This window comes from Drosophila persimilis, unplaced genomic scaffold (genome assembly GCF_003286085.1).
Source record: "Drosophila persimilis strain 14011-0111.01,24,50 unplaced genomic scaffold, DperRS2 tig00000000-arrow-pilon, whole genome shotgun sequence".
Lineage (NCBI taxonomy): Eukaryota > Metazoa > Arthropoda > Insecta > Diptera > Drosophilidae > Drosophila > Drosophila persimilis.
The window spans coordinates 1,303,377-1,329,809 of record NW_020825288.1 but is presented as its reverse complement, the minus strand read 5'-3'; the positions used below and the strand labels follow the sequence as shown (position 1 = coordinate 1,329,809).

Sequence of the window (26,433 nt, the reverse complement as noted above, 5' to 3'; positions counted from 1 at the left end):
CAGCACCACCCGTCTCCTATCGCTGTTTTGACCAGATCCGCCTCGGAGCCTCTGTGCGCGTCAGTGGAGACCGAAACCAAGGAAACCAGAGCTTTTCTTAGCCCCCAACCACACAGTATATACAGTATGTACGATATGTATCTAGATGCGCCAGCTCAAACCAAAAGATTTTGCTGCGAGAGCTCCCAGAAGTCCACATAACAAACCACATAATTGAACATCAAAGGAATAGTAATACTTATTTTGTAGCCCTTAAATCGAAAGGGGAGGATTAACTAAATTAAACAAAATAATTTTGTTTCGTGAGTCGTTTAGCCAAGACAACAACCACGGGAATAATTGAAAATGGCGCCACTTCATATGCATTCGATATTAACCAACACTAGACAAAATGCATGTATAAATACATATCTGTGTAGTTAGCATGTAGCAGATATAATTCAGTTAGATTCATATAACTTTTTTGGCTAACAAACCGAATTTTAATAACAAGCCTAGAACAAAATAATGGTAGAACATCTCGACGGTTTTCTTATGTTTTTCTGTTTCTTTATTGCAAAATATTTCATAAGATACTTTTCGAACGACTGGTATCCTTCGGCTGATGGATCATTATAGCATTTTAGTCGTACGTTTTTCAATTAAAAATAGTAAAAACTACTAAGTAAATGTTTATTTTATAAGCCATATTCAATGTACATTAATATTTACAGTTTAAGCGATATAAAATGCGACATATATTTGCTAACAAATGGGCGATCGGGGGGATTGGTTCCGGTACCGAGATATTGATTTGTTTAGACTACAGATTGCTGAATGCTGAATGCTGATTGCTGAATGCTGAATGGTATACTCAGAGGGGGAGAGAGAGGCTTATCACAAAAAGAAAGGAAAACATATGGTAGTCTGCACAACTAGAGATGATCTCTAGCTGTTGCGTGGCTGCTCCTCCGATCAATTAGAACATCCAATTGTCGAACTTCCCGCGACGCGATTGCTTGCTGTTTTCGTAAATGGAAAAGATAGATCACAGAGAGAGAGAGAGAGAGACTGGGTTAGATATATGTACGATAGATATGTTGTGGATTCTCTAACATGACATCTATAAGATAGGGGAGTAGGGTAGAGTATAGTAAATCATAAGAACGGAACATTCAGAAAACATGTATAATATTTATTTGCATTATTTATTGGTATTGCTTAAGTTTTAGGCATCATCTCCACTTGGACATATGCTTATGCTCTCCGATCTCTCCGCTCTCTAGTTCTTCTCTTCTCTTCTCGCTCTAGTTCTCTTTCTTTTAGTATAGTTTATAGTACAGTGTGGTTTACTCATAACTTTAATACATCGTAAAATAATCATAAATCGTATAAACAAAACAAATTGCAATTGAAAGCAGCTCCGATCAAAGAAATCACACAGTGCCCACCAGCACCAGCACCGGCTCTTTCGCCTCCTCCTTCGTTCCTCTGGGATTACGAATGTATTGCATATAAAAAATACTTATCGAAATTATCAGATATACATGGGATATGGATATGGTAGCGCCGTGTCTTCTCGCATGCACAAATCAACACAAAAATGGCTTGGCTTGGATCGACGGAAGATGCAAGAGTGTGGAGTGGATGTGGATTCTGTGGCATTTCCATGGGACCATGGGATAAGTACAGAGTACAAGAGTTTTATACGATATTGTGGATTGTCTTGGGTTCGTTCTACTACGTTCTACGCACTTGGAATGTAGAGGTTCGGGTCGCAAACGTCTAGCCGACAGCACGACATACAGATAGATACAAATCATAGATTAAAGCTAGCTAAAATGCGATTTTAACTACTAAAATCTGCTACGGGGGCTGTGGGGCTGTGGGCTGTTTGGCTGGGGGTCTGGGGGTCTGGGGCGGGGGCTAAAACGAGCAGCTAACACAACAATCAACGTTCGGCTCAAACACAGGCTCAAACTTGCGTCACGCACTGGGCGTATTTGTCCAGCTCGTTCCTCAGCAGCTTCACGCGGTCCGTCTCCTCCCGCAGCGTCCGCACCAGCTCCTCGATGGTCCGCTGCTGGGTATGCACCATGGCCTCCAGCTTGTCCACCCGCTGCTCGAGCTGTGCCACGCGTGGCGGCGCCGCTGACACTGACGCCGACGCCGACTCCTGGTGATTGCTGAGCTGCTGGGCGGGGGCTGAACTTGCGTTTATCTGCTGAACAGTGGTGCTGCTGCTGTTGCTGCTGCTGGTGGTGGCTGTCTTCTCCTCCTGCGTCTGGGACTGCACCTGCGTGGCATTGGAGGTCTTGACCAGCGGCGAGACGCTGCGGTTCCTTATGGAAAGACTGTTGGGGCGTGGCGCTCGCGTCTCCTCGTCGCTGGCCGCCGCCTTGGCAGCCGACAGGCTGCGGGACATGGCTGCATCGGTGCTGGTGGCCACAGAGCTGATGCTGCTGCTGCTGATGGCCGACGTCTCCTTCCGGCTGCTGCTCTCCACGATCATCGACTGCTGCAGGAGGCTGGACGACGTCACCGCCGAGGACTGCACTTTCGTGGTGGTGCTGCTGCTCTGCTGACTGCCGTTGCTGCTACTCGTGGCACTGCTGGAGACCACACTAGAGTTGGCTGCCACCTGCTCAGCGGCGAACAGCTTGGAGGTGCGCTCGGCCACGGAGGCGCCGCGCGGCTCCACGCTCGGGGAGGTCTTCTTGCGGGTGACCTGCGAGGCCTTCAGCTCCTCCATCCACGGGGCCTTCTTCTTCTCCCACTCGCGCGGCTTCGGCTTGGCCAGCTGCTCCTCGCCCGTGGAGTTGTCGTCGGAGGAGGCCGCCTGCCTGCCCCCGTCCTCACTCAGCTCGCTGGCACTGCCGCCCGTCCCGGCCATCCCGCTGCCGTTCACGTACACCGAATTGTTGTTGCTCTCGCCCAGCACATTGATGGCCGCCGAGGGCGGTCTCCGCTTGGGCGCCTTCACGCGCCCTGCCCGCACATCTGGCAGGATCGAGGCGCGCTCCACGAGGTCGAATTCCACATCCTCTCCGGCTATGGTGGCCGCTCGCCGGATCACCAGATTGCCGGCGACTCCCTGCTCGGGCAGATGTCCGGCGATCAGCTTGCTGGCTGCCAGACCATCGGCCAGATCGTGCGACACGGCGCTGGTTAGCTTTCCCTCGGGGTTGCTCTTCTTTTTGCCGCCCAAGAGGTTCCCTACAGAAGAAGGAGGAGAGGTTAGAATGGTTTCCGTGGAGGGTATCGAAGGGTTTACTCACCTGCCACTGGCACTCCGCCTGTGGGCGTCTTCTTTAGCGGCACACTGGGCTTCTTGCTCAGCACTGGCGGTGGTGGGGACTTGACCTTCTCATCGAGGCTCTCCATGCTCTTGCTGAGGGCCGTCGTGGTGGCCGCGCTCTTCTGCTGGCCCGGCTGCTTGCTCAGGTCGAGGTTCTTGGTCTCCAGGGACTTGCGCTGGGCGGCCACATTGCCGGTGGGCAGGCCCGTCTCGCTGAGGATGTCGTTGAGGGAGTCGCGCGACCCGAAGCTCTCCTTGCGGCCCGAGGAGCTGCTGCTCTGGGAGCTGCTGCCCGTCTTCTTGATGTACACCTTCGATGTGGTCGAGTTGGTGGTCTGCTCCCGCACCTGTTCCCGCTGCTGGCTGCTGCTCACCGTCGTGCTGCTGCTGCTGCTGCTGGCGTTGACCGAATTCGTTGTGGTCATGTGGTGGCTGGTGGCGTTGGCGATGCTGTTGCTGATCTTCTTCTGGGATTGCTGCTGCTGCTGCTGAGGCAGTGAGTGGGGGTGCGGCTGCGGCAGTGGCTGTGTCGTGGCTGGCTCGTTGATGGGGGCAACTGGAAAAGGGCAAGCAAACGGGGGCATTAGTGCGCGGTTTGCACCTTCTGTTCCCATGCAAATCATTCAACTCTACGGCCAAATCTCATTCCCAATTCAAGATGCGCCAGTCGCGGCCCATCCATATCCGTGGGCCATGACTAACCCATCCGTCTCTCGGGGGCAGAACAGCTGGCAGCAAACTGGTTTCCATCAGAGCCGTCTCGGCTGCCAACTTGTTGCCAAATGTCAATAAAAGTAATGTGGAAACGCTCTCGGAAATACAGAAGAGACAGAAAGACACACAGCTACAAAGCGCAGGCGTAGGAGCGGTGCGGTGCGGTTCGGTACAGCAAAAACACTACACAAAACGAAATCAAACAAGAAAAGAAGATGCTCTTTGGATACTTTGGATACCCTGGCAGATCGAAGGCATGGAACCTCTATACCCGCTCTCCGCAAAGGGTATCCAAAATGAACGGCCAACGGGCACAAATAAATGCCAATAAATGGCCAAAGCAAACAACAAAACACTTATTGGCTATTGGGTAACACAACAGAAAATGTGTAAAGGTCAGGCCCAAAGAAATGGCAATAACAATAAACAGGAAATAAAAGCGTCAAAAATCCAAGCAACGAATTGGGGAAACACTCTAACAGAGGGTATCCCAAATTTAAAGGATAATCTACGGATGAGATGGAGATATAGAAAGATGACAGGGGAAATCGAGATGTGGAGCCAAAACAGGTGCAAATACATGATGGTAAATGTGTTTATTCAAAGAGTACTTAGCCACAATCCATATTAATACTTTTAACAGGTAACAAGGAGACCCGAAGGGTTTCTACAAGATCTTAAAGCAAAAAGATTTGAATATTCCAAAGTGTACTTGGAGATATTCTGTGAGATCCGATCTCACAATCCACTTTCCAGCATCCCGAATCAATCTTTAACTATTCCTAGAGTAACCCCCTGTGGATGGTACTGTATGCAGGCACTTGCTCGAAACATCTGGACAATGATTTACTCAGCCTCCACCGAGGCAATGATCATCTCTAATTATACCGCAACTTGTTCTGTTGCTTATGTCATCTATGGATCATCCAAAAACTTGATTCCAGCCCAAAGATGAGCCAGATTCGGCCACATCCCGTCGTTATTTCATTAGCCAACGTACCCCAGCGATCCGGAGGAGTATTTCTCAAGCAAAGAATTGGCATTGTCATGGCTCAAATCCATTTTCATGGTGGCACCACAACGACCATAAGAAACCGCATTTTCTTAAGAAATAAACGACGACTTTCACTACTGCTGTCACAATGACAGAAAACGGCGCAAAAAAGCGAAACGAAATTAAGTTTGACACTAAACAAAAGCAGCGCGAATTTGATATTTTTAAGTATTGAGTAATTGAGCGTTGGGGGCCTTTGGGGGATTGTCATTATTATTATTATTTGTATGCCCTTCCAGAGGGTATCACAATGTCTTTGCGAGGTTTGTAACGCAGCGAAAGAGGCACTATTCTTCCGAATAGTAAGAGCTATAGGACCGTCGAGTGCCATTCGAAATTGCTTCTTACTCTTTCGAGTTTATCTATCGTCATATCTTGGGGAAACGGAAAATCTCTGGCTCTGAGAAAAATAAAACTTTTACTAAAAGGGAATTCAAATATCGATGTGCTGTTGCATTTCTCTGCTAATATTATTGGATTTTCTGCCAGCGGCTGTCCCCCCCACACACACTGACACGCTAACACCTTGCACACACACTCACGCACACAATCGAACGACTTAAGCAACGAACTTGCGTTTGCCAGCTTTGGGTTAATTATGACGAAGCTGACGCCGACAGCGACCGCGACTGCGACGGCGACGGCGAATCATTTACGTTGAGCGAGCAGCAAATTATAATCATTAATTTACACAGGAGACAAACACAATATCTGTAATTACTATGGGATGGGGTGCCAAAACCGTTTCTTCTTTATTCTTTTATTTTCTGTAACACGGCACGTTTTTCACATAAATATCGCAGTAATGGAGCACTTCACCGACGCAAACTCCAATAAACTACTTGTAGAACACGTCCTAAAAACTTCCTATCGCTCACACGCTTTTTGTTCGTTTTGTTAAAATACAACTATTTGAAGGTTTTTACCTAATAAAACGATCGACAGCGACTGATTTACGTTTAAAATCTAACGTAATAGTCTGAATATTAACATTTTTCGAAAGGTCGAAGAGTCGAAGCGTCGAAGCGTCGAAGCGTCGGTGTAAAACGCATCGTGCTAGATCAGCATTAATTGAGTGGGAAGCGAAGCTCTTGTTCTGCCGATGCTGCCCTTCTGCTGCTGCCTCTGCTTTTCTGCTGCTGCCTCTGCTGACACTTCAGATCTCTTTGCCATGTGGCAAAAAGCAGGCCGCACAAATGCAATTGCACAGACAGAGGCAGAGACAGAGGCAGACCGAGAGACACAGAAAGAAAGCCGAAAGAACGGTAACTGTAGCACACGCACGCACCGAAAAACAAAACCAAGCGAGCTCAAGCCGGAGCGAGAGAGAGAGAGAATGAGAATGAAAATCAGAATCGGAGAAACAAAAGGTTGAAGAAAACAAACGTATAGCCAGCCGCACCACAAAATATTTCAATAACGTAAATGGTCAAGAAAATCGAAACGACTAAAGCAAAAAGGTAAACAAAAACGCTGCCAAAGGTACAAAAAACCAAAAACAACAAATGTTGAGAGAGCCGAAACGTCAAGTGGGTCGGTCGGCTGAAGCTGAAGCTCAAGCTCAAGCTCTCTCTCGCAACTTTGTTGATAAGCATAAAATAAAGAAACTAAAACAAAGGGGGCTTGGTGGGCCCTGGGCTAGAGGGAGGGGGAAGACAAAGGTATATTCAATTAGCAGGTGAGCCAGGCCGAGAGAGCGCCGTATGCATATACGGTAGGAGATAAGCAGTGCAGATCGAGACAGCTGCACCTTCTATTCAAATATACCTTTACACAATCAGAGATTGAGAGAAAGAGAGAGAGAGGGAGAGCGAACAACTGAAGCGCGCGCTTGTGTTGTTGTGGCTTCCCACTGATAATCGCCGCTAATGTCTCTGCCGACGCCACCTCGACGAAGATGATCATGATGAGCGAAGATAAGCATAATGATGATCACGATGATGATTAGCTAAGAGAGAAAGAAGCGACTCTGTGCGCGAGGTGAGAGAGCGGTACAGCAGGCAAAGTCAAAGAGCAAGACAAAGGCACAGAGAAAAACCAGTTACAACAACGGCTGTTTACGGCTGCACCCTAGCAAAGGGTATTCTTATTTTGATGCAGATAAGGCGGCGTCTCCAAAACACCTACAGAATAAGCATCAAACATTCGTCTGTGAGTGAATCGGCCTAAAGTATAAATGTATGTGTGATTGAGTGATGGAAGGGCATCAAAGCTTCGGCTCTCAGTCAAAGCTCCCGATCCGCGCTCTCAAGTGTCGAAGGTGGCGTTGGTCACGTCGCCATAGAAAAAAAACTGCGACGTTGACAAACAGAAAAAATCAAAAGCCAAAGCAAAAAAAAAGAAAAGAAATGTCAAGCATACATTTTTAAAGCAAAAACTTGAGATTCCGCGAGCAACCGCAAAGTATGCAGCACTAATAATACCTATTAATTAGATAATAACATCCCAACATTTTTCCAAGCCACAAGTTTCTGGGAAAAGTTTCGCACCAACAAAAAGCCAAGCCAAAACCCGTTTTCCATGCAAATGACAAAGACAAACAAACAAAAAGCAAAGTTTGGACGAAAATCCAAGCGCAAATTGAAAAGAAAAATGATCGTAAACAAAGCGATTTGCTCCCAGACCCCCCACGGGACGGGGGCCACGCCCAGTTCGCTCTGCCTCCGCCCCCCAGGGCAATGGGGGAAAAGCAAATAAATAAACGCAAACGCACGATGGAAGAGAGCCAAGAGATGGGAAAACCAGGACCAGGCGTTGGGTGGGACTCTGAATACCCTTTCTGGAAGCAACAGAGAGGCGGACTTTAAGGCTCCACCTCTACAGTGGATCTGTCAGAGTTTTAATATAATATAAAATCGTAGTTCAAGTGTTGTGTTTCGGGGGGAGGGGGGAATATAGCGCGCGCCCTCTTCACGCAGCCGCCTTGGTCATGGTGATGACGGCGGTGGGGACCAGGCCGAGCACCTCCAGCGGCTGCCCGTAGTCCTCCTCGGCGTAGAGCCTGCGCGGGAATGTGGTCATCAGGGCGAAGGGCGTCTCGATGCCGGTCTTCGCTTGGATGAACACGCGCACGGCCGACAGCGGCTCCTTCACGCCGAAGGTCTCGGTGAGGGTGGAGCCGTCCTGCAGACGCACTTGGATGCGGGTCTCGGTGTAGTCGCGCGGCGACGACTTGACGCCGCTGGGAGAGCTGACGGAGGGAGCAGGCTCCTTGCTGGGCATCTGTGGAGCCTCTCTGGCCCTGCGGGCGGCCTTGTCGTCCTCGATTTGAGCACGCACCCGGTCGCGGGCCTCCTTGTCCTCCTCCTTCTCGCGCCTGCGCTCATCCACGATCTTCTTCATCTCGGTCTCCTCCGTGCGACGCTTGGCCTCGGCCATTTCCTTGCCCTGCCGGATGCGGTTCCTCTCGTGCTCCAGGGCGTCCACCTTCTCACGCTCCTCCCGCTCGACGCGCTTCTGCTTGAGCTTCTCCGCGATGACGGCCATCTGGGCCGCCTTCTCCTCGTCGCTGAGGGGCTTCTTCTCCACCGCGGACTCCGAAAAGTTGCTGTGGCCGGTCTTGGCAGCGTGGTATTCGACTTCCAAGTGATCCTTGAGCACCTTGCCGCAGTCGTCGCACTTCACCGACTTGGCCACCGCCGATTCGCCAGAGTTCTCCCCAGGGCCGGCTCCGCCCCCGCCCCCGCCGCTGCTGCTGGGTGCCGGGTCCTCCTGGCTGCCACTGGCTGAGGGTGCCGCCCCTTCCCCTGCGGCTCTACGCTCTCCTGCGGACGGAACCTCCTCGTCAAGATGGGCCAGCAGCCACTCCATCGCCGGCTCCACACCCTCGCTGCCGGTCACCTGCAGCGCGAACTCCACTCGCTCCCGGCGGAAGCCCATGTCCACCAGGGTCTGGACGTAGCTCATAACGATCGGATTGGGATGCGTATCGATCGATTGGGGATTTACTTGTGAAAATTTGTGACAGTGACACACAAAAACAAAGCCCCAGGCATACTCCCCCAAAAGGAAAGTGTATGCCGCACAAGAGAAATATAAATCAAAGAAATTATGAGCGAAGGAAAAGCGGTCTACGAAAACTAAGGCATGGGGGGGGGGGGGGGGCGGGTCGGTGAGGCAGAGTCAAGCAGTTTTCCATTTCATACGAAAAGCGCCCCAAGGATGGAGGCCGGAGAGAAAGGAAAAATAAATATAAACGAAAGAAAAGATAATACTACAGCAGGAAAACAGAAGAAAACGTAAAACTCTGCACACCACTCGAGGGGGAGAGGGGGAGATGGGGTGGGCTGGGGTGCTGGGGCAACTCTGCCTACTGGAAAAACTCGTTTACATACAAATCGTGGTGATAAAGCTGGCCATACGCGCGCCCAAGAACTCGAAAGAGCCGCCGCGCTGCGTCTGCGGTGGGGCACGGTCCGAGTAGCCTCCAGCGCCAGCGCCAGCTCGGGGTCGGGCACGGGGGCGCGGCGGCGGTGGCGGTGGCATGGGAGGAGCTGCACAGTTCACGGTTCAGTGTTGCACAGTGCACAGGTTAGTGTTGCACAGTTCAGTGTTGCACAATTCAGTTTAAGTGTTGTTTTCAGTGGTTTCAGTGTGGTTCGTGTGGTTCAAAAATTGTGGGCAAAATCGTGGAAGAAGTAGAAGGAGGATTAGAAGAAGAAGAAGAGGAGTAGAGTAGAGTAAAGGAAAAAGAAAAGTATTGAGGAAAAATTACACAGAGAAACCCCAAACGACATTGGAGTCATAAGAAAGAGAGATGGATATACGATAAATAGAGAAAGATAGAAAGAGAAGAAGGAAAACCAAACAAATGTCCAATAAAAAAGTCTTCAAACGAAATGCAAGTCATAAAAACTCATACTCAAAACAGTTTTCATTTTTGAAGGAAGGAAGGAGGAGGGAAAAACGAACATGAAAATGGCTAAAAGATTGAAGGATTGAGGGATTGTCGAGTGGCAATGTAATGTGATTTGTTTGGAAAGTGAAGTGTGCGATGATGTGCCAGCGCAGATGGTGGGGGGACGGGGAAAGAGATACTTTCTGTGGATCCCAAGAGGGGGCTATCTACATCGTTATCTTTGGGGCTACTGTCCTATGGCTACTGTTCAGCTGTCATATCTTTAGGGTGTTTTGGCTTCGGGGGGAGCTTGGGGAGGCCTATTGTACGAGTATCTTGTTCTGAGAGTGCTTATCTGTAATTTGTAGTAATATATCTATAAAGACATCTCAGGAGAACATATTTTTTGGGGAAAAACTATACCGAAAATAGCTTTAAACGGGTTGTAATCTGCTGCTGTTTTATGAATGGATTCTAGGAAGTTTGCTTGGGATAAAAGGTATGTACATGTATGTCCAAATACAGAACAAAATCTCTATAAAAGGTATAGCTTGGAAGATATATTACCACATCAAGGAATCTCCTTGCAAACAGATGGATTTCGGAACACTTTTAAGGCAGGAAGAAAGGTAGGCACCAGAGTTTAATCGAATCATAGGATTTATTATTATTGAGGAATCCTGATTTGGAATCATTATTTCCATAGAGATGGAGAAGGGGAAAAGAATCTACATACTCATAAGTGGAATACGCCTAAAAATCGTACTATATCCAGATCAAAGTCTGCATATTCCTCTTAAATGAAGAGCAGCAATAGTTTGGAGTACAATTTGAATGGATTTCGGGTGATATGACATCCAAAGACGTCTATAATTCATTCTCCAGCTCTTTGTGGAAGTTCATGCTTTGGAGTAATGGGTAAAGGAACATCAACTGGTATTCTTTATAGATCCATCCACTATCCAGCCTTCCTACAGCCAACGATCTGTGCTTTGACTAATGGAAATCCAGAGACTAACCGGGGCTTCCCCCATTCCTGCTTAGAGCCAATTAAGCCACAGATTCCCATATAAAAACATGAGTAACATTTGAGTAACAAAATCCTAATCAATTCCAAGGCGTAAGTGGATGGGCCATCGAAAGCAGTTTGAAAATTTTGCACAAGCGATAAACATTTACGATCTTGAGACGGCGGCGGGGAGGAGGAGGATGAGGAGTAGGGGGATGCCATCTGCAACCGGGAGCGGGACTCCCTGTGTGTGTCTGTGTCTGAGGAGGCTTTTCTCTTAATTAATTCAATTACCAAACAAACGTTTATTGACTTTTATCCAGGCACAATGATGATGGCTACGTCACGACATCAATTTTCGAGGCCTAACGACGTCGATCGTCGTCGTCGCCGCCGTCGCCGTACGGGGGTTTTACGGCCGATGCGTTGGAAAAATTGCCTCCAATTAAAAGAGAGTGTGGGGGGGGGGGGGGGGTATGGGGTGCAGATGCATTGATGGGAGGAGACGAGATGACAACAGTTGACAGACCGAAATCAAAACGGAGCGAAAGGCAATGGCCTGATGAGCGACAGAGAGATGGCGATGGGGGAAATCCATCCAGTGGAATCCTCTGGGGGAGGGGAGGGGGGAAACACTCACCTTCCAGCATCTTGACAAAGTTGTCCGGGAAGACGCCGACCTTGCCGTGGATCTCGCCCTTCCACCAGCCCTTGTCCGGCAGCTCCATGCTTATGACCGTGATGATGTCGTCCACCTTGAGCTCCAGCTCGTCCTCGTTCATCGGGGCGTAGGGGAACTCGACGCGGCAGAGCCGCGACGGCTTCGGCGGCAGCATGGGTGCGGGATCCGAGACTGGAGGGGCTGCAGCTGCAGCTGCAGCTGCAGCTGGGGGTGGGACTGTGATTGGGGCAGCTGCTGGAGCGGGAGCGGGAGCTGAAACTGTGGCCGGTGCTCCTCTGCTCTTGGTCGTTTGCTTCGTTGTTGGGGCCGCCGCTGATGCCGCTGCTGATGCCGCCGCTGATGCCGCTTCTGCCACATTCGCCGCCTTGGCAGTCAGCGATGAAGTGTTCACCGTGGCACCAATCGTCGGCGGACGCTTGGAGGCCAGTATGGGCGACGGCTCGATAAGTCTCACAAAGTTCGACGGGAAGACGCCGACTTTGCTGCGCAGACGTCCGCGCCACCAGCCTTCCTCGACCTGAATGGGAGCAAACCAGAGAGAGAACAGAGTGAAATTTCAATTTTTATTGGCCAAGAGGTTAAGCGGGGGGCGGGTGGGGTGGGGTGGCACCCCCCTTCGGCCGCGAGTGTGGGGTGGCGGTACGTACCTCCCCTAAGAACTCAATGACATCACCCATCGTCAGCGTCAGCTCGTCGTCGTTCACTTGTGTGTAGCTGTAGACGACTTTAACGCGCCGATTCGATGTCTCTGATTTGTCCCTGAGAGGGCGAGAGAGAGCAGAGAGAGAGAATGTAAATGTTGTGTTTTTGCTGGTCAACAATTGAACTGAAATTGCGTCATATCGGGGCGCTTAAGAGGTACGATACACAGACTATAAGATACCCTTTACTTAGAGATATTCTCGGGAAATACAGTCGAACTTCTCTACAACGAATTTTTATACCAAATATATTTCACTGCACTGCACACTGCAATGCTTGATTCTGCAAAAATGGATTCTATATTACGAATTCCTCTTGGGATTCGCGATGTGGAAGGTCGACTGTACTTTTAGAACTATTTTTTGCTGTTATACTAGGGGTTATATCTATTTTATGTAGCTGGTATTGGTTAGATCTGTTGAATTGTGCTTAATATATGATTCTAAGAATATCTATAGATGTACATATAATTTTTAAGAATTTTTGATATTGAAAGCAATTTCTAACCCACAAGATCCTAGTGGGAATGGGTTGAAATACGATAGATTAGATGCATTTAAACTTAAATTTACTCATAGAACGCCTCTAATTCTTTTCGATAGGTTATTGATAAGTTATCGACAAGTTCTTTGGTTTTTATCGATAAGTTATTGACGTGTTATCGTGATATATGTATATACCGCTGTCGTAGATTCTATATGCACCTCGTAATTTTATCATTATTTTTTTTGGGAAGATATGTTTAGGTCATCGGTGAGCTGTATATCGATGTAGCTAGTTCTTCCAAGAGTCGATACCACACAAGTTAGTCCAATGCTTCATATAATACCTTATGGGATATATAGGTAGAAATTTACATCAAGAATACGAGATATTAACACAAATAAATGCCTTTTTTGACACTAATAATTCTACGATAATCATATAGTTTGCTAGATCTACAGATAATGTCTTAATACTCTTGTTTATTTATATTCAAAGATATATTCTTAATATTACACAAACAATTACAAATATTCTCCGTTTTTAAGGCACAAAAAGACTTAGAAATACACAAAAATTAACCAAATCTGCCTGGTCTTCAGGGAAGGCTATACATATACACTATTTTCTTACAATCTAGACATCCCCTTTTGTGCTAGGGTATCGAGTAACCGCAGAACCCACCTCAGCTGGACGGCTGTGCCATCGTCGATGTGCTCGCCGTTGCCATTGGTGCTGCCGTTGGTGTCGAGGACGCGCACAAAGTTGTCCGGAAACATGCCCGTCTTGCCGGTGGCCTTGAGGGTGCCCATCCACCAGCCGCCGGGCATCTGCTGGATGTGATGGATGATGGCACCTTTGCGGAGATCCAGCTCGTCCTGCTCCTTGGCCGCGTACTCGTACTCGACGACCGCCCGAACTGCAACGAGAAAGAGGGAAACCCAAGGATGAGTAATGGCCGAAGGACAGACGGGACACAGGACCCCGGAATGGGGCTGGTGTTACCCAATTATTGGATGGATGGATGGCGCATGACGTGTGCAAATATTTGTGCAATCGTCTCGGATTGCGCAACACTTAACCCACTGCTCCACAAACCTCCCCGCTCCGCTCCTCTCCCCTCCCCTCCGAAACGTGACATTTGTCTTTTGCCTTTCCCTCCTCCAACGTGCTTCTGCTTTTGTTTTTGCTTTTGCTGTGGCACACGCGGCGGTACAACAAAAAGCACACGAATAAAGTAAGAGTTACATGACGCGTCGCCTTCTACAGTGCGACTGGGGAATGACAATTTCTGACAAATCATGGATCGTCTAGCCCCATCCATTCCCCTCCCCCAAACACCCAGCCATACGACCATCCATTCATCCATCCATCAAACAATCTGGGCCACAATTGTGTGCTGTCTTGTCTCGATAATTCACGCACCATAAAAGGGCATAGATCTTCGGATAGGATGGGATTTATGATCTGTCGGGAGAGCTGCTGTATGTGGAGCTGTTGTCTGCATCAAAAATGTGTCTCCAGTGAATGGATAATTATGAAAACAAGTCCATTCCTTCATCTATCCTATGCCTAGAAGGTAATCTTGGAAGGAGTCTCTGAAAACTCCATTCCTGGGATCACCAGCGAACATCCATCCATGTTCCTTAATTACTTTGCATAGCCTTTTCAATCCACTAAATTGAAATGTAAACACAGCCGCAAATATGTTTGTTTCCACTACAAAGTTTTCCATTTTTCCCCCCACTAGATTAATCTTTACAATCCCCCGATGGGAGGCACACATCCACATCCGCATCCCAAAACAGAGATGCCACAATGTCAGAGCCATTCGGCATCCCAAATAAATATTCCAAAAGCCAGAGACGGAGCCAAAATCCGATGCGTCATGACTCACTCTCCGGCGTCCGCAGAGATCCATGGGCAGTATTGAAAGCAACGCGACGACCATGACTGACATTTTCATGAGTGTGGAACAATAAAAGCAAACATTATAAACTATATATGTGAGCCCCCTTCCCCCTCCACCCCTCCATCTCCACGAGAGCCATTGTTCGACTTATTTGGCTTTGGAGGAGGTGGCTGCCCCCGCAATCGCACCATTGACTCAGTTCTGTCTGTATCTCAGTATCTGTATCTCTGTATCTTGTGGATATGCAATGGGGGATACCCTATCCAGCTGAAAAGACCCCCAGGAAGCAAGGAAGAGGGATAGGGTATCCTCAAAACAGATACAAACTCCCAGAGCATCCCACACTCGACAAATAAACCCCCCACACACGACCAATGAATCAATAACAAGATATCCTCCTACACTGCTAAGCCACACTGGGAAAAAGACAGGAAAAGAGAGTGAAACAAGCTGCGTTTGGGGTTTATGGGAACGGAAACGCTTCCTTCTGGCTCTTACAAACATTGACACGCACTTGGGATACCCCTGTTTGCACTCCTCTACGAGTAATGGGTATTGGAACCGCTTATTGGCTTAGTCGATGGAGGAAACAATAATCGGAAAAAAGACTAAAGAAAAAGTCTATAAAGAACCCAAGAAAATGATAAATACTTCGAGTACGTGATGTTCTTTGCTTCCAGAGAGCAATCCTCAAACACTTTGCGGGTAAATGGGTCAAGGGGTGGGGGGCTGTACGAGTGCGAGTACGATTGGTCTCTTCCATGATATGTGGATGAATGGGAAGAACTGTCACTGTGTTTGGCCGAGAGGAGGCCACGAAGAGAGTGTTAGCCAACACTTAATGGGGCTGTGCGACGCGTTGTGTGTGTTCCGACAGCCGCTTAATGGCATTAAGAGCGACTCGAAATGCTTTCCATTTTACACGCTCGTTTCGACATCGGGCAGCTCTCGACATTTCTTTTAGTGTCGCCACCGAATGTGGCAGAGGGAGGGAGGGAGGGGAGAGAGGAGGAGAGCAGGGGCTCAAGTGGCTGCCAATCAAATACTGAATCATAATAATTTCACTTTATTTTCCAGTTCCAGTTCCCGCCACAAAGATCCGTCCGATCCGACGATGAAGTGGCAAAAGTGCGACGGAGCAACGGAGCGGCAGGGGCAGGGAGGGGGCAACAGGGGCACAGAGGGGCCACTAAAAGACTGCGGATAAACCCACTAGGTAGGGACTGGATTAACAGAGAACTTTGCGAAGCGAAGGGAGAGAGCGTATGCTAATCCTTTGGACAAAGTTTAAGGAGGTTTTAGAGGCGAAATATTCCACGACAAACGACTCATCCATTAATATTTACACGACTTTAATGAACCATTCAGTCAGTACATTTTTCTGTACAAATGCTACTTTTGATCTCCGTAATAATAATTTATTCGTCAAAATTAAGGGAACCACAGAGTTCAATGACGAATGGATAAACTTGAACTCAATTAATTTGATTAGTGGAATACACATTTTTGAATGCCATTTTCCACCACAAAAATCTCTCCTCAATGCTTAATTTTTCCATGAACATTGGGTTCTGGGCTTCGAGTGCCAATCGGTTAGGGAAACTGGTGTTCCCAGTACATAAATACTCTCAGATGATCAATTAAGAGTCCTGCTTGAATCCTTCCCAAAGGAATACATCCAAGATGCGATTATCTTGATTATTTCAATGATTCTTCGATTTTTGCAATATATTTGAAGGAACAGCTGGAAAAAGTACACTTTAGCCACTGGTTCTGCGGGTTTAAGTAAATATTCCCATATTGCAAGCATCGAAAGGTACTTTTTTGAGCAGCTACAGCAAATCCATTGGGGTGGGGCATATCTGGGGTATACCTGGGGTATACCTGGGGTATATCTGGGGTATATCTGGGGTATATCTGGGGTTAAGATAAAGATAAATCTTCCATTCATAAGAACTTCCTTCACTTGCAACCTTCTATCCGTTCCTCCGCGTCTTCCACCTTACCCTTCTTCTACTTGATACCTCCTCCACTTTCATCCTTCTTTTAGTGGTACTACCCCTCTCTTCGTTCTCCCTCGTGACACGCTCCCATCTCTAGCGATTGCCCATTTGTATCTAGGCCAGGCCTTTTCCACCAACCCTTCCGCCAGTCTTCGTCTTCCAGTGTTCCAGTGTTCCGGTGTTCCAGTCTTCTCGTATGACCGTATTTCCAGTTAAGGTTTAAGCTAGCAAAAGGCAAACAAAGCGACTGTCGCGACAGACAAGGCAGCCCCCAAATGAACCTTTAATGCGGTTTTTGTTTTCAAACTCTTTTTCCATTCCCCCTTTCAGCCCCCTTTTTACCATTTATTCTCTTTTTTTTCTTTCTTTTTTGCTCATGTACCGAGTGGTTGGGGGGAAAGCGGGGGAAGGGGGGCCGTGGTACGCTTGAATAACAAAATAATAACCGACCAGACGACCACAAAGCACAAGCGAGGAGGAGGGCCCAGAATGGGAGGCATGCAACACCAGCAGCGGTGGCAGTGGCAGCAACAGTGGGAAATGGGGAAATGGTGAAATGCTCGGTGGAAAGCAGGCGGCATGTGAAAACCCCATCGTCGAGAGGCACAGAATGGGAAAACGAAATGTGTAAATGTGTCAAAATTGGAGAAAATCGCATGACACGGCCGCCCACTGCCGCCGAGCGGGGCGTGGTCCAGCCATGCAGCGGGTGGTGTGGCATGTGGCATGTGGCTGTGGCCTGGCCTTGCAGTGACTGGATCGCATCGAATGATGAGTTCGGAGATGGGATCGCATCGTCTAGGGTTATGTTATGATGGCAGCTTCCCCTCAATGTCAAACAGCACATCAGAGGCCGCCATAAAGATATGCAAATTGGTAGCTGGATTGTTGGAAACACAACCGAATGGAGTGTGGAATCGAGTGTGTGGCGCAAAAACAGGTTAAGGTGTAAGCGTGGAGGGGGCCAGAGTCGACCCAGGGAGTACCCTACACTGCACACTGGCTGTCATTTAATCAACGACAAGTAAGCTGTTGATTCGCTGCAAAAAAGTTCCATAAGTAAATGGCTTCGTATCAAAGAAGTAACTCCTCCAATGAGGAGGAGTATGAATATACAAGTAAAATGAATCAGGAATCGATTTACCATACAATTAAGTATCCCATTAAACATCCAACAGCTGTTTTTCAGGCTGCCAGTCACACGTAAACGTTGAAAGTGGAGCCTTTCATTCGAGAATGATTAAAGAAGGAAGAGCAAGGGTCCACCGCATTGCATGGGAATACTTTTTGAACACTTTAATACAGCTTTTATCTGTGGAAGATTAGAGTACCATTCTCTGTGGAGTAACCCACTCCCAGCCCTGTCCCATTGCCTGATATACCCCTTTTCACGCACGCCAATACCCTGCTTTTTCGAGTGTAATAAAAAATGTAGCAATTTTCAGCTCTCCCTCCCGCTCTCCACAGCTCACCAATCTCTCATTCACTCGCCTGCTAAAGTTCCGCCAGATGCAGCAGGTAGCTTACAAATTAAAGAGCCAGAGAGAGAGAGAGAGGGAGAGTAAAAGGGTGAATCGGTTAAGCGGCAACCGGTAAAGCAGCTGCAGCGAAGAACGACGACGACGACGACGACGCGACGACGAAGCGACGCTGGTGGGCGCCGAGGGTGCCGCGCGGCCAAAGTTCCGTACAGAGCAAACACCTTTGCAAGTGTAGGTGTGAGTGTGAGTGGGACACACTCTGTGTGTTTAAAGATGCGCTCTCCCCTCTACGGCACCCCCCACCGCCCCCTTCAGAACGAAAACCAAACAAGAACATGCTAATTGGTTTAACCATCGGTTTTTGGCTGTCTTTGGATTTGTTTTTGTGGTTTTGCTTGGTTGGTCTTCCCGAATACTCTACAAAGAGAGAGAGAGAAGAGAAGTTTGCACCTCAGAGAAAAAAGCTTTAATGATTATTGGTAGCACTATATCCTACGACCAGTCGATCGTTAAGCAATTCTTTGAGAGAATTATCGAATGGCAATCGTAAACACGAGACCCACAATTCCCCGGAAGGGTATTCAAGTGTCGCCATTCCACTTTTTCGCTTCGTTTCGTTTCTTTGTTTTCTGTTTTTATGGCCCTCGTCTTTGGTGTTGGTTTTACTGTTGTTTTTGTTGGCTTTTCGGTTGGGGTGTCGGCGGTGGGAGGTGGAGAGTGGGGAGGCCGTGAACCGTAAACGGTAAATTGCCTTTGCGTGCGTTTTGACTTTTGAATATGCAATGGCTTGAAGGAGGGGAAGGGAGGGGGAGGGAATGGGAGGGGAGGGGAGGGGAGGTGCCAAAGAGTACCAGAGGAAGGGGAAAATGGGAATAGACAAGCAGAAGAGTGCAGGAAAAACAGGAGTGCGAGGCAAGGGGAGAGTAGAAGGAGTCTAAAGAGAAGGGAAAAAAGAAGGAGTGTGAAAAAACGCATTTAGAAAAAGGAGTGGGAGAGTCTGTCTATCTCTCTCTGTCTTGTGGAGAGGAAAAGAGTTGCAAACAGGAATGATCACGTCCAAGATTGTGTGGAGGGAGCCACCGAGGGTAAGGAATGATTAGAAAGGGTATTGGGTTTCGTATGTCTCAGATTGGATACGGAATGGTTCTATATCATTAACACACTCCCAAAAACGATAAGATTCAGATATTTATTGGTGAATGATCGATAAATAATGACTAAAAGTGCACAGAAAATAGAAAAAACTGAAAAACCTTTTCCGGACGGACGGATCGACAGACATGGCTCAATCTACTCGGCTATTGATGCTGATCAAGAATATATATACTTTATGGGGTCGGAAACGCCACCTTCTGGTCGTTACACACTTCCATTTTCACCTCAAATCTAATATCCCTTAGACTCATTTTGAGTATCGGGTATAAAAATGGCTCAGATGAAGGCATATCTTTTTGGGCACCTCTAGTACTGAATTTTCATTGATTTGTCGATTATTTGTATAAAACATTCCATATAGGGGACTCTTCTGAGATGTTCCCCTTCCCCATATTTCGGACATTTATTTACATAAAGTGTATCTGTAGTCGAAGAGCAGAAATTGTAGTGGAAGCGCAGAAGCAAGAGACAGGATCAATAGGCAAAGACGGAAGCTGCGCAGTGGAGTAATCCGTTATTCTTTCAATTCGTTTTTTTCTGAGAGCGTGGCATGAGAGCGAAAGAGAGTCGTCTCAGAGTCGAGTGAGGCGCAGAGAGAGATATATTGTCCATGAGAGAGATATATTAGGGAGATCCAAACGACCACAACCCCGAGTCAATGCCCTCAGGGCTAATAGACATGCAGAAAGGATTACAGGACTCTACATAGTACGCACATAGATTGTTAGATTAACAAAGATCTTGAAAGCTTCACTCCATCTAAAACCCCGAAATACCCCCTCAGAAGCAGCTGCCGTATTGGGTTTCCTGTTCGAAACCCTCCCTAAGGAAGCCAGCAGTTACTCAACTTTTGAAAGACCGAATTCCCAAACAAAACCATCAAAATGTAGCCCCGAAGCGTTACAGAATCACGTACTCTTTCTCTCGTGTCCTTGAACCCTGAATGGGCACCCCCTCTCCACGCACTGACCTTGACGGGAGGTGCGTTACAAAGCCTCTCGAGTAACGGCAACTCGAAGTTGTCCAAGTTCAAGGCCACAAAAGGCGTGTGAGAGGAGAACAAGAGGCTCTCGCTTGTCGCCTCAACGAAATGCATTCCAATTGGATTTAATTGAAGAAGAGAAAGAGAGAGAGAGCGAGCACCAGAGAACGAGAGGAAGTGACGTAAGCACTCGTCCACATATATATAAAAGCCCCACAATGATGAATCACAGCCCTGCCCGAAACGTGTAATCCCGTTGATAAGATTCAGGCCGTCAGGGGTTCGTGGGAGGAGGGTACGGGGGGTGGGGAGGGGGGAGACACCCCTTATCATTCAGTGGCATTAACATTCGGGTTCGATTAAGTCACGGCCGCCAGGTGTCGTCATTGTCACGCGTGAGGCAGGGCCCCCTCCCCCCCCCCAAGGGGCACTTTTCCGAATGCATTTCCCCTTCCCGAGGAAACCATCGAAGCACGTCCAAGGGCCAGCGAGTGCTCAGAAACTTCCAATTGAAGAGCTTCCCCCCACCCCTCCGCAGGCCCCACCGCGGGCTTTTCCCCCTCTCTAATTTTCTGTTGATTTGCGTTGATGGGGCATCCCGTCCGTCCGTCTGTCTTCTGCTCAATTCCGAAAGAGTTTACGATGGAAAGTGTTTGGGAGCAGTCGGGCATGGCCATGGCCCCCTCCCCTCCCCCTTCCATCCATCCATCCATCCATCCAATCATCCATCAGCAATTGCATTTGATGATGAGTTTTGCATTAGCGAAATGAAACGATTGCAGGAGGGGAGCGGGGGGTCCAATGGCCAAAGGTCAAGCGAGTCTCCAATGGATTTCCCCTTTCGCAATCAAATATGCAAATGGGAAAACTATATTTTATTATTGAATGAAAGAAGAAAAGGAATGGAATGGAAGTGGAAATGGAAGAAGTGAAGTGTGTGCGATGATGGGGGCAGTAATCGATGGATAAGTGCAGTGAGAGGTGGAAAGTAGGGCTCTTTTCTAGGATTATCCATTAGCTAGAATCGTGTTCTTTCCAAAGGGAACTGTGTATCATAGGAAGACAGCTATATTCTCCCTCTTATGAGCTCCAAAAGATACTATTATGGGTATCAATGTTTTAGGGTCCGCTGAGGCAAAGAATGATCTTGGATAATGCTCTGGGATAACTACAGGTCTCTCATAGGAACTATCTCTCAAGGGCAGCGGGATTCCATCAAATCTAATGAATAATTTCCTCCAAAATTTCAGATTACTCCCTTGTGTGCCTCGACAAAAACGTTTCAATGAGTTCTATACCATTTTTCCCTATCTACAAGTACCATAATGGAATGATAAATGTTGGGCACTTATGGTACACTCGAGTCCGAATATTCCTCCAATCAAACATCTACGATAAAGGTCATATTCTGCCCACAAACTCCGCTCCCAAAACAAACAAAGAATGTAGCCTTAAGGCTACAGAAATTCTTCGAATTTAATTGCACTCCCCGCCCCCCACCTCTCCCCAGGAGAGGCCTTGGGGTTCCGTTCGGCGGGGGCTTATCAGTCCATTGATATGGTACATGCGCTCCACACTCTCTACAGTCCAGTCCATTGATATCAGACTATGCTCTGCACTCCGCAGCAGTCCCATAATACAGGGGGGGACGGGGGACGGGGACCCGCATTTCTTGGCGATAGAAAGCAATAAAAGAGAACCCGAGAAGTGGATTCTTTCAACAGCGTTTCCATCAGCAAACATTACACAAAAACTTGGCATAGATTCGGATTTTGTCCGAGGCATTTCAGTGTCAAAAGAACAGAGAGAGAGAGAGCGAGAGAGAGAGAGAGTGAGGGAGAGAGGGAGTCTCATATCTTTAGAAATACAGAAAAATACACTATTTATTTGCTTCTCTTTTGGTGGACGGACGGACGGACGGACCGATAAGTCTGAGAAGGAGAACAAACTACCGATAAGATAAGGGAAAACCCATAGAAAAAAAAATACGATTTTCGCTTTTACGATCAAAATTCTACAACTCCCGCGGCTGACTCAGAGGCACAGCCCCGCACGTTCAACGGAACGCCGAATGCACTCGGAGCCGCCCCCCACGCCCCCCCAACCCCCCTACCGCCTGTAAAAAACACGAAAAATATATATTATTTGCATATCAATATGGCGATCCCTCCCTCTCTCTCTTCTTCCCCTCTGCTGTTCGCTTCGTTGGCGACAAAATGCAAATAAAAGAAGTGCAAAATAATTGCAAAAAACGTACAAATACCCTGGAAAAAAAGGGCATTTCCGTTTGGTATTTCTCCCAGATTCTCATGTCACTAGAGAATATAGGGAATAGGGGTAAAAGGTACCCGAATCGGTGCTCCATCCATCGTTGATTTCCCTTTTTCCATTCACATAATCCTCTTCTAGTGACGCGAGGGGTCCTTGATTCAATAGGTCCCAGAAAGGTCCTAAAATATCCACCAAGAATATCGAAGAATCGAAATAAAGTAGCTTACTCAGAACCGAGGTAAAGAGGTAGAAATATCTAACTATTGGTATGGAAAATCCTTGATCAATCGTATAGGAAAAGCCCGATTCTAGGATGTATTTCATAGAGATCGCTCTAAGACTTCCCAAAGCTATGCCAACTTTATTCTCTTCCGCATTTCCTGGAGGATAAGTTCTTCTGGACCACTCCCAGAACCCCCGATTGGAATGGAAATTCCTTTAAATCCCTCGACAGATGCCACATGCCGTACCATCATTAAAAGACAGCCTTAATTCCTGTCATTGTTTCGTGACAAATTCCGAGAGAATGTCGGTCGGACGGAGAGTGATTCATGCAGACAGAAATACAGCACGTCCGACCCATCCATCAGGTCTCATAATTTCCGCGAAGAATATGAAGAAAGAGCCACAAGCCACAAGACATAAAAGCCATGGAAAAAAGTGTTGCCAAATGGGCCACAGAGATGAGGGCGTGGCCCGTCGAGAGGCTCTTCATTAACCCATTGGCAGCGATTTACGGCCCACGCCGAGAGCGAAAGAGTGGAGAAAGGGGGCCGGAGAGGGCGGAGAGTGTGGAGAGAGGCGTGGCATGGCAATTTATTAAATTGTCAGAAATGTGGACGAGAAGGAGGAGGGACTACACGAGGACGGGGAGTGTCTTAAGGAAATAGAAAAACTCGATTTGATAAGATAAAAGCATAAGGAAAATATGGAAATAGGGAAGGGAAAATAAAGGAGAGGAATTGTGGACTAAAATGGCATGGAATATACCCTTTTGATGCCATTTTTATAGACCTGTAATCTACATTATATTTTTGTCTCTTTTCGCTTAAACTTTCTCCCACAAAAAATGATAAAAAATACCTATTTTGTATATATGAATCATAAATCACTGGGGCTATTTCGTTTTTATTTCTTATCATTTTAGTTGATAGTATTTTCTAGTATTTTTAGTATTTATTCTAGTATTTTTGTCCTTTCAGAATAGATCTGAATGGGTATACAATCGCAGGGGTTCCCGACCTCCCGGAAGTTCCAACAGAAAAGTTTTTACTCTCGAAAATACTTCCTTCTCTGCGTTACAAGCTTCCCTTTCGAATCCGTAGCACCCGTCCATGGCAAAGGGCATCCAAATGTATTCATTTGTCGAATCATTTTTTGGCCATTGATTGCTTTTGGTGGTGTCGCTTTTTTGTCTGTGAGGCGTTGGCGTTATATAAACCCATAATCGTAATAATAATTTTCATTTGTTTTGTACACTTTTCTACCTTTCCTTTCGGACTTTTGTCTAGCAAATGAATCACTTAAACGGACGGAGGAAAGCTTTGTTCGGGATGCAAATGTTGGACGAGAGAGAGAGAGAGATGGGGAGAGGAGGGAGAGTGAGCAAAAGGTGGATGGAGATGGAGAGGCATTGCCATTCCATTGTCTGTCCCTGGAAATGGTTCATCAAAAGAAATCATCAGTAAAGAAAAAAAAAACACGACTGCGGGTGCGGGTGCGGGTGCGGTGCTTGGGTGCAGCTGGGACAGGGGCACGGGCGGGAGGAGGGCCTCCAATCAGACTCCATTATCAGCTGGTTGCAAGACACAAAGCCCGAGACGCGATGAACAATCTTGGGGCCCTGTTCTCTCCACAAAGAAGCCATAACAAGGCTGCGACCGACGGACCCGACGCACATTCAGATTTATTAATATTGTCTCTGGCATCCGATGGAGGATTATCTTTGCGGCCCATTGCACAGTAGCTGTGGGGGTCAGAAAAAGGTCCGATTGGGAGGGAACTTAGGGAACAGCTTGAAAGGAAAAGTTTAGCAAAGAGGAAAGATTAAGAGAGGAGAGTAAATTTCCTCCGAAAAGTTATCGTTTTTGCAACGGATTCAACGGGAAGCACCTTTCCGGGTCAGTCCTTCCATTGGAAGCTGTGGAAACTTGCCCTCTCTTGGGATCCACACGCGCTCTCTGGAGTGGATCGTGTCCCATCGGCGCAAAGCTGCTGTTGTTGTAGCAATCAGCTGTTCCTTATGCCACGGAGCGACGGAGGAGATTTTCTCGAATTAAACCCAAATCCCAGATAATTTTCTCATGGAAATCTTTCCGTTTCTGGGACGCAGTTGGGTGGGAGGGGCAGGGGAGGGGCGTGACTGTTTCTGGCTACATGAAATCATCAAAGCCCCGAAATTCCCATTTAAAAGACCTTTTCTTCTTGGCCCAAAAAAACTGGTTTCCCATTTTTTGTTTTAACTTCTTTTTTAGCCATGTTTTTCTTTTGTTTTATTTTTTTGGCGTATTGTTGTAAAAATCTGGCCATAAAAAGCGTTAAACAAGAGAAGAGGCTAGCAACGGGCGGTTGGGGCTTTAGATACCCTTTCAAATCGATTCTTTCTGTGTGAAAAGGGTATAAAAAGTGCTTAAATGCCGAACGTGTACCGTTAGAGAGCGCGCGGCCTCGATGCGGATTAGAGTCTCGAAAGCAAACGGTAAATGTCCTTGGCAGGGACCACACCCACCCCTCGACAGGCACGCCCGCCACCGCCACCGCTGCAGCAGAAAGCAACAGCAAAGGAAATGCGAATGCGAATGCGGGAGCAAAAGGGAGTCGGCGAGAGCTGTGGACCCACCCCGAAATGAGGAAGAGGAGTGAAAAGAACACACCAAAACTGCAGTTCATGGAATTTTCATAGTTTTCCAACAGGCGTGAGAGGAATGAGGAAAAACTTACTGTTGTCCATTTTGCTGTTGCGTCCTCTGCTGCTGCTCCTCTGCCTCTACCTCTGCCTCTGCCTCTACCTCTGCTCGTATGACAATGTTTTCAGCAGGAAACCGTTGCGTTGCAGTCGACGGTTCAATGCACGGCAGTGTTGTTTGTGTAGCTGTAGATGTACCTCTGCCGCTGCCTCTCTGCTTCCCTGCTGCCACTCTGCCCAACAATAAAGCCGAATCCGTATGAATCACGCGCGCTGCGCGCTGTTTAAACCGCAAACAAGAAAACCGGCCAGCATTTGGATGTATTTTTTACGTGTTTTATTTTGACCCTATTCGCAGCGGCGGCAGAAACGGAATTAATTATAAGCGCAAGAGCGGGATGGAATGGGATGAAGAAAGAGAGCACTACTGTAAGCGGCGCATTTAATTCGCGTCACGTAAAAAAACGCCAGCGTCGACGTCTGCAGCGAATGCACCGAAATTTGTTGGCGGCTTCCTTTCCACTCACACATACACACTCACACACGTTCTACTGCACTTTTCTCCTTCGTCTCCTTTGTATAGCCTTTTCGTATTCGTATTCTTATTCCTATTCGTTTCGTTTTATCATCACGCACTTGGATTTCTCTCACTTTTACGCTGTTTTGCCTCTTCCCGCTCTTCTGCTGCAAAACCACTTATTTTCGCGTGCACTTTATTTATTTTGCTTTGTTATTGATTTTCGCCATTTTCACACCTAGTTTTTCCAGCAGCCTCTCTGCTTGCGCTGCACCTCTGCACTGGCGCACCGCAACAAAAACCGCAAGCACCAAATACGCGTTAAACAAATACACTCGCAAAACGGTGATATACTGTGTGCTTGAGTACGAGTGTGTGTGTTTTTGAGGCGGCGCTGCTTTTGTTAATAAATTGTTTTCGTTCGTGTTCGAAAGAAAAGCGCGAGAAAA

General features: G+C 47.5%; 2 protein-coding genes across 3 annotated transcripts; both read right to left on the bottom strand.

Annotated features, from left to right (window-relative positions):
- Window positions 1-658: 658 nt before the first annotated feature.
- LOC6595171 (SH3 domain-containing kinase-binding protein 1) lies at window positions 659-26,433 on the bottom strand. Of its 2 annotated transcripts, XM_026984416.1 has the most exons (8): window positions 25,503-26,433; window positions 13,443-13,677; window positions 12,221-12,332; window positions 11,532-12,090; window positions 9,380-9,538; window positions 3,258-3,833; window positions 1,974-3,195; window positions 659-1,001 (listed from the first exon to the last, which is right to left on the bottom strand). In XM_026984416.1, exons 1-8 carry the CDS (start codon window positions 25,510-25,512, stop codon window positions 959-961), a joined length of 2,916 nt encoding a protein of 971 aa, XP_026840217.1. In that variant the 5' UTR covers window positions 25,513-26,433; the 3' UTR covers window positions 659-958. The 2 variants fall into 2 exon arrangements, with proteins under 2 accessions (XP_026840217.1, XP_026840218.1); XM_026984417.1 differs by lacking the exon at window positions 9,380-9,538.
- Window positions 6,511-9,057, bottom strand: LOC113564929 (UBX domain-containing protein 1-like). Its single transcript, XM_026984418.1, has one exon. The coding sequence runs from the start codon at window positions 8,949-8,951 to the stop codon at window positions 7,956-7,958; it is 996 nt and encodes a 331-aa protein (XP_026840219.1). The 5' UTR covers window positions 8,952-9,057; the 3' UTR covers window positions 6,511-7,955.

Coding starts and splice junctions, on each gene's coding strand:
- LOC113564929 (XM_026984418.1), bottom strand. CDS start 8,951: ATGAGCTACGTCCAGACCCTGGTGGACATGGGCTTCCGCCGGGAGCGA.
- LOC6595171 (XM_026984416.1), bottom strand. Junction 12,333..13,442: donor GGCACAGCCGTCCAGCTGAG/GTGGGTTCTGCG, acceptor TCGCCCTCTCAG/GGACAAATCAGAGACATCGA. Junction 3,834..9,379: donor CAGCTTTATCACCACGATTT/GTATGTAAACGA, acceptor GCCCTTTTCCAG/TTGCCCCCATCAACGAGCCA.